Raw genomic sequence first — 8,140 nt, 5'->3', positions numbered from 1 at the left:
ACTTATTTTCAGGAGGTGTTCAGGAGGTGCTAAACGGATAGGCAACTTCTAAAAGCAAAGGCTTAGTAATCAAGACCCCCGTTTATTCCACTCCATCGTTCCATATCAATATCTTGAGGTGAAGGTGTACTTTCATGGAATTTTCTTTTATCATGAATCATCTTAAGAACAAAGTGCGAAGATCTCAATTCTATGCAAAACGTGAACTCTATTCAATGTCAAACAAGTATCATATTACTAATACTTTAAGATGAGATCAACAACGGCACATTATCAGGGCATCTTGCAGTTGCAACTGCACAAGAGTACTAGTGTCTTCAGTAACAAAAACTTGACACACTCATGAAGGTCTCTTCCTTGTTCTTTTGAGGAAAAACAACACAAAAAAAAAGTTGTTTCCTTTTGTGATGCCTGGTATAAATATACAAAATTTACAACCACATCAGTCTTAGATACAAGATTCTATCGTCATCAAACTATTTTGGGCAAATCCCCTCACAGAAAGCTTTTATGATTATCCTAACTATGAAATGCATCACCCACCTCAACAACACAGATAAAAGGTAACGACAAGAATGTAACAAGAAAGAACTCACAGAAGATATGTCCGTATGATTGATTACTTATCTTGAGATGCAGATGACATCAAGTTATCCACTGAGTCCACAACTTGCCCCTCAGTATTTGATATGTTATTCGTGTTACCTTGACAATTCACGGCTAGAGGTTCACAGTTCCCTTCACATGGAATCATAAAATTTTCATTTCCACAGGTACCAACCTGAGATGATAATCCTGCCTGTTGATCAAAGCATTGGAAATTGGTCTGACACTGAAGATCAGTCCCGCGGTCCGTGGGCAGCATGTTGGTGTGCCCCTCTTTAAAGATTGAGGAAGAGCCATTACACTGCTTTTTATAGGGGAAAACACCCAACTCATTGTCAATTTTTCCCTTGAGGTCAACCAGGATGCTCCTCAACCTCAAAACCTCAGCTTCAAGATGTGCATGCCCTTGTAGCTTCCTAACTAATTGCTGATTCTGCAGACGCAATTTCTTAACTTCCTCCTCTAGGTAAGCTGTCTGTGCCTTCTTCTTCTCCCTATACTTTCGAACAGCTTCTCTATTACCCGAAGGCCGTTTTCGTTTTGTGTTGGTATGCTCCTTATCATCTGTATGATCATCTTCTTCAGACGCAATGACTTGGGTGTGTGTGTGGTAACATGTGTGGGTATGTGCTGCATCTGGGCCAGGAGGGTTGCAAGTGTGAGTATGGGTGCATGTTCTGGTGTTCCTCAAGAATTCATTGATTTTATTCATGGATGTTGAAGACTGAACATTGCTCGACGATTCTGGATTCGACAATAAGAAACCATCTGAAAGCTCAACATCTCCATCATTCATATTTCCTTTATTTGCTTTGAATGATATTGCAGTGGCTTATCGACAGAAGAGAATATCTGCAACATCCAATTTTAAAGTCAAGGCAAATGCAAAGAACTCGCAAATGATTTTGACTTTACGTTACTGGCACCAACTCAGATAAAGCAGAAACCGATTATTGTCTCCAGTTGATAATATTCAAGAATATATTCAAAGAAGCATTTCTGTAGTCCTAAAGAACATATGAAACGAAGCCACTATCTCTAAAAGATACGTGAAACATCAAGCCCAATCTAGATATTCATGGCCTAAGATTTCAGAATCAGCTTAATTTAACAATTTATAGATTACCCAGATGGATTCTCCCCACTATAATCCAGAATCGAGAAGAAAGGCTAATTTTTGATATTGAAATAACAACTGGGGTTAGAGAATCCGGGCAAAAATTGGGACGCGAAGACAGACAGATTATGAACACCAGAAATTAGAATCGGAATCAGAGAGAAGAGCCAAAAGAAAGGTACAAATCGTTGAATAAGCTATAAATTTGAAGCACAACCATATACAGTAATCATGGTAACTGCGAAAATCTGCTACTTTAGGCCCAAAGAAGCACCTCCAGAAATCTGAATCGCTATGCCTCTGTTCCTGGATCCTGGATTCTTCTATACTTCTCGTCAAAGAAGCGTAACTTGTTGATTGAGATTTTCCGCTAAACTACAGTTGGGCTGACCCCGAAGCTCTATGAAAGATATTTTAATTAAATTATTATGGCAATTGCTAATTAAAGTTTTTCCTTTTTCTATCAGAGGGGGTGGCACTTAAGAACTGGATTCCATAATTGGATACTAAAAGATTCCATATCTAAGAACACGCATAACAACAAATTTGTGTGTGTCCCAATTCGTTTGGATAAAACGTGTTTGCCCCGTATAAGGACGTTTGGATAGGATTAAAATCAAAATTTTAAAAATATTTTTACAGTATACAAAATAAATATATAAAAAAGTTTATGTGCTTTCAAACACCCTTTTAATCGATTGCATTAGAAGAATTAAATTTTTCTTTGTTCCGTTCAATGTCAATATATCTGTGAAAAACACTAAGGCAAGTCATCAATAGTTATTTATACTCCTCCTCTCTTCTCTCGTCCACAGCATATAATCTTTTTTTCTTTTAAAAAAAAAACGTTTTTGGGGGCATTTTTACACTTTCTTCTTTCTTGGACCTCCTCTATTTATGGGCAAGGATAATGCGGGGCACACTACTGCTTGTCTGATGTAGGGAACTTTAAAACTTAAAAGTGGCCTGTTGTTGTTTCTGTCTATTTAATACCCACGCCACTGGGCATTGGCCAGGCATGACAAGTACGTTTGGCTTTTCTAAGTTTCATTTGTCTTGGTGCAACTGAATTTATGAACTTTAATTTCATGAAACTCAATCATTAGTTTTTATATTTTTAAAAAATTATATATTTTATGAGGTGTTAAAATTTTAAATGGTTACAATTATAGAGATTGAACTGCAATAAGTTAAATGATTGAATAATACAAAATCAAAACTTAACAACCACAATGTAAAAATCAAAACATTAATTTTTCTTTATAATTTTGTTTTGTGCTATGGCACAATACCCATGCTTCTCAATCATGTTCCCCTTTAAGATTGAGGGGGTGTTTGGATAAGATCAAACCATGGTTTCAGAAGTGCTTTTACGGTATACGAAGCAAATATGTGGAGGAGATTGTCTCGATTTGCGGAAAAGTGCTTCTGAAAAGTGATTTTAAGGGCATCCAAACACTCCCTGAATGAAAGAAACCTGAAAAATAAGTTTTTTTTTTTTAAAATTATAGTACTTATTATGAAATGGAGGGAGTAAATGTTTTTTCTTTACAAAGTACAAGGGTTATTTTTTTTTTTAACTCTTATCATTAGATGAGATGTTGAGTATTGTTAACTCACAAAATCATTCAATGTCATTATAATATTTAATATAAAATATAAATCACTTCTTAAAAATGAATTGTAAAATTTGTGAGAAAAAGTGTGATTATAAAAAAATTATGACAAGTGAACAAGTAGAGATTTTCTTTGGAAAAATTCTTAAAAAATATCTCTTGACTTTCAAAGCTCTAAATTAGGCTTATTTATTATATTTTGATAGTTTAACAGCAATTAACTACTTTTGAAAAGTAAATGATAATTTTTGTAAGAATTATTATTTGAGATTTTGAAATTAAAGAGACTTTTTTGTTGGGGGGCTATTTTTCTTCAGTGCAAATTTCCAGTAATTTTTCCTAATTTTTAGCAGAGCAATGGAGGCGCCAAGCCGTCAACGAACAAGGTGAAGGACAATAACGACAACAATTTTCCCATTCTTTGAAACGGGAAAGCTAACCCGTTTAAGGTAGTTGATCTGTATGATGAGAGCGTTGTCTAATACATTTCGCTCTGTTAAGCACCCAATTGCTAACCCTAATTCGCCCAAATTTTCTTCCCCATCTTCATCATCCTCATCATCTCCTGTTTCGAATTCACTTCCCGAATTGAGGCTTAATTCCAAATCATGCTCTTGGTGTGTTTATCTCATCATTGCCACTAGTCCCCCCGTCAAAACCTATGTTGGTGTCACGACTAATTTCACTCGCCGGTATGTTCAATATCAAGTCTTTTGATTTCATGATGTTTTGGGCTATTTGACAAATGATTTTTGTGCTCAATGTGCATTTAGCTTGGATTTCTCGAGGTTCAATGGGCATAGTATTATTTTCATAAATTATAATTATATTAGGCTTCATGAATTCAGCACACAAGTATTGTTGAGTATATCTGAGATGAAATGGATCGTGCTTGAATGAGCACGTTTTGTCTACCTGGTAATCAGATTATTTCTGGGGCTTAGAATCCGTATGAAGAATTTAGGTGTGAAGTGCTGATTCCATGAAATAACTATTTTTGGTTTGAGTTGGCAAAGAATGGTTGTAGAAGAATACAATGCCTTTTTGATGGAACTTGTAACTTTTATAGGATATATGTGGCATGCTTAAAAATTATGTTTCGTTATGGAAACAGCAGTTTTTGACACCAATAAAGCTGTCTGTTTCAATTGGGAATTGGGGATAGACATACATGCACATCTCCTTATCAATATTTAAAATTTTGTACATTTGGAAGTTGTATATACTTGCTGTTTTCGAGTAGTTGGTTTGATTTTAATTTTAACGATTCATCCAAAAATTAAGAAACTTCTATGGTTATTTGTGGTCTTGATTACTTGGAGCAATTCTTACTACTTAGTACTTACTAGCTGCTCTAAATTTTATTTTTACAAGTTCATTTTTTTTTCCTAGCTCGTGCCAACCAGTGTGATACTGATATTTCTGAACCTTTTGCCAAGTTTTATAGTAGATCCTATGTTCTTGGAAACAGCCACCAAATCCAGTGTATTTTCCCCATGCTTTTGACATAGTTAATTACTTAATATATCAGGTTGTTTGTTGCTGAAAAATATGGATGGAGCTTTGTGTGCTGAAGAAAATTCTTCATCTAGAACAAGTATCCCTAGAGATTATAAAGCCAAGATCTAGCCAGGATCCATTGTTCACCTATGTTACAATCAACCATAACCACTTACTTTAGCAAATGGACTGAGAATGATCGAGAGCCTACATTTTGCCAGTGAGATCCCTGGAAGTGACTCGTTTGCACTGTTTAATAACATTGCAGGAGAGCAAAGAATACAGGACTGGCAAATTTAGTTAGCACTGAAGAGTGCACGGCATATAATCTGCAATGCTGCCCTGTTGCCAATGGAACCTGAGTACCAAGATTAGCTAATGTCATTAGTAAGTTTGCACTGGATTATTAACATTGCATGTCAAGTGAAAACTGTTTGTTAAGTCATGCATAGGGATTGTCAAAAATGCAAAATTTAGGGAACAGAAGCAGATGCAAAATGGTACAGAGGATAAAAAGTTCATTAATACTGAAAGGGGATGAGCAAACAAGAGCAACGACTTAATGCTGAAGGAAGACTAGTTCAGAATCATCAAAGATGCTTTTGGTGCATAATACATAATTATGATGGAATTGAGGTTCTCTCTTTCTGCTTCTCACCAGAAGTGGAAGCTTTGAATTGTTAGACTGACTTTTGCTTCTGTGATTAGGATATCGAATTTGGTATCTACATAAGAATATACTTATAGGGTGCAAAAGCTATCCTTTTACATGTTACTCCAGCTGTCAGCAAGTCAATTCAGCTGATTAAAAGTGAATTAATACTTTCCTGTATGGCATTGATAGACTGCTGTTTTTTTTTTTTTTTTAAATTAATTTTTTAAAAATTGTGTAGCTAATGCCTAATTCTGCTTTCTTCTCAATTTTTAGAATTTTGAAATGACATCACAGTTCAGCTCAAAAAAAAAAGAAATGACATCAAAGTATGTCATGGATTTCAAGAAATATATATATTGATGTACATATCTTAATGGATGTAGTTTGAAGCAACATAATGGTGAAATCAAAGGGGGTGCAAAAGCATCCCGTGCCGGCAGGCCATGGATCTGTGCATGCATCATTTGTGGTTTTACAGACAGAAGTGAAGGTATATATCTAGTTTGCTTTTTATTTTTATTTGCATCTAATTACGTGTTCTGGAGAAAAGAAAATGTTGATTTGCTGCTTACCTTGAAGCTTATATAAAAACTTTCGATGATCAAGAATGCTGATAGCTATAGTAGTTATTTATTAATTGTAAAATCCATACTTTCTTAATATTCTTGAGAAGAATGAGATGAATGCTATTCAGTTGCTTTTAGCATGTTCATCCCATTGGCTTTTGTCACTGATCAACGTGAACTCCAGTTGTCACATTTGAAAACGAAAGCGGAGAGCAAATTTGTCTGATTTTACTTTCTATTCTTTCGGTGTTAAAATTCTAATCATGCAATATGTTTGGTGAACTTCAATGATGTGTTAACTTTGCTGAAGGGAATATTTCCGAGTTTCATACATCATGCAACCCTCAATCCTATGCTAGATGATAACCATGAATTGATTCATTTTGAGCTTTGACAAAAATTTCCAGTGACCTAATATTTTTAGTCATGTTGATAGCTCTATTAATCATCTAAACATTCATTTGTAATGAAGTTCTTTTAATATTGCTTTTAATTGTTCGCATTTCCAGTAAAAGCATAACAAGTAGATGTTTTTAGACGCTCTGCATCACATGCTTAAATGTTTCAGAAAATTCCTTAATGCATGCTAGTATATTCATCGAAAACCGGATAATACCTTGGAAAATTTCAACTGAGTCAGGTCCTTTCTGAAATCTCTAGTCCCGCTATTTTGAGATATTCAAACTCAAGATATTATTGTCGTATTTTTATGTTTAACCTCTGTATAATTTGCAGCATTCAATATAATTCTTTTTTTTTTTTTTGGTTGAATATTTTGTTTGTTTCCCCCATTTTAGCTTGTATGTTTGAATCAAAATGGAAAGCTTCGTCAAGAAAGTTCCCCGGAAAAGGCAAAATAAGCAGATTGATGATTCATCACTTGCATTGCTGCAGCAGAGACAGGAAGCTCTAAACAGAGTGAAAAGTTCACTTGATTGCAATCACTTGCAAATCAACTGGCATTTGAATCCATTGTGATTCACCGTCCAAGATTTTTAGTGACGTGCCTAACGAATTATTTAATTGCAATCTGTCCAAATGCCAAGGACAAAGGACACGACTCCAAATATTTCAAGTGCAGTTGTACCATATAAATTAAAGGGTTCTTGTAAACTAAAAATAAATATCATTTTCCCTCATTTTTATCTTGCTCCCATTTTCTTTTTTCCGACTTCTCTCCTTACCCATAGAGCACTGTAAAGAGACATGTTACTGCTAAAGAGACAGGAAGATCGTGAATTTACAACAAGAAGTCTTATTCCACTCCTAGCTGGATTATCCTCTCATGTCATTGTATTATGTCACTAACCAACCTTTTAGACAAAAACACCCTACCCTAATTTTCAAAAAGGCATAAAGTGAAAAGACTGGATGCATTGATTATGACTTCATATGCGGCCTAACTAACCTCTAATCCTCCTTAGCTTCAAAACAAGATCTATTCGTTCCATTCCTCCGGTGGGGCATCACAGCTGCAAGCGACATGCCATGCAGATCAGCACGCTTGCTTCAAGTAGTGCCGGCTTTCACTTCAGTGTCCACTGACTTGAAAGGAATGCCAAGTCCCTTTCATCAATTGAACATAGGTCGGGAAGCATTTGAAAATAAGAGGTAATGATTGTGGTTAAGATTAAAAAAATATGTTAAAAGGTATTTAGTATGAGCGATTACTTGCTACTTAGATTGGGTTAATCTATATATATGGGATTTGAGAGTACTATGGGGCTAATCTAATTTAGATGGAGAGGTTAGTTTGCCTGCCAACATTCACTGTCCAATGAAACCAAGTATAAATTTTGGTTAAATGATGATGATATCCTCCCCCGTTATCGATAGAAAAGCTACTTAATTAATTCAATTAATTTGTTTATATCATTAGTTAATTATAATAAATGTTTTTTTAAAATATTTTATATGTTAGTTAAATAATTTGACAAAAAATAATAAAATATATTCCCTCTTTCTTTCTTTTTTTAATAAGGAACAATCTCTCTTATAGTTTTGTATCTGAATATAAGAAGTAAATCCTTTTTGCCTGAAATTGTAAACTTCTCTTTTCATTTTTTTTCCCCCCATTAAA

At 34.7% G+C, this 8,140-nt stretch overlaps 1 protein-coding gene and 1 long non-coding RNA gene across 5 annotated transcripts; one reads left to right on the top strand and one right to left on the bottom strand.

Moving 5' to 3' along the window:
• Positions 1-216: 216 nt before the first annotated feature.
• On the bottom strand, positions 217-2,061 carry LOC114733117 (basic leucine zipper 24-like). Of its 3 annotated transcripts, none has more exons than XM_028920521.1 (2): positions 1,998-2,061; positions 217-1,458 (listed from the first exon to the last, which is right to left on the bottom strand). In XM_028920521.1, exon 2 carries the CDS (start codon positions 1,400-1,402, stop codon positions 620-622), a length of 783 nt encoding a protein of 260 aa, XP_028776354.1. In that variant the 5' UTR covers positions 1,403-1,458; positions 1,998-2,061; the 3' UTR covers positions 217-619. The 3 variants fall into 3 exon arrangements, with proteins under 3 accessions (XP_028776354.1, XP_028776353.1, XP_028776356.1); XM_028920520.1 differs by having other exon boundaries at positions 1,941-2,019; XM_028920523.1 differs by lacking the exon at positions 1,998-2,061 and adding an exon at positions 1,733-1,755.
• A 1,927-nt stretch (positions 2,062-3,988) lies between these two features.
• LOC114733118 (uncharacterized) lies at positions 3,989-7,216 on the top strand. Of its 2 annotated transcripts, none has more exons than XR_003739050.1 (3): positions 3,989-4,031; positions 5,878-5,984; positions 6,858-7,216. It is a non-coding gene; the product is annotated as an uncharacterized LOC114733118 (long non-coding RNA). The 2 variants fall into 2 exon arrangements; XR_003739051.1 differs by lacking the exon at positions 3,989-4,031 and adding an exon at positions 5,162-5,226.
• The last annotated feature ends 924 nt before the right edge of the window (positions 7,217-8,140 follow it).

Source organism: Neltuma alba, unplaced genomic scaffold (assembly GCF_004799145.2).
Source record: "Neltuma alba isolate B1F8T4 unplaced genomic scaffold, ASM479914v2 tig00012966_pilon, whole genome shotgun sequence".
Classification (NCBI taxonomy): domain Eukaryota; kingdom Viridiplantae; phylum Streptophyta; class Magnoliopsida; order Fabales; family Fabaceae; genus Neltuma; species Neltuma alba.
Note: the sequence above shows the minus strand (reverse complement) of the source record. Positions and strands in the feature narration are given on the sequence as shown.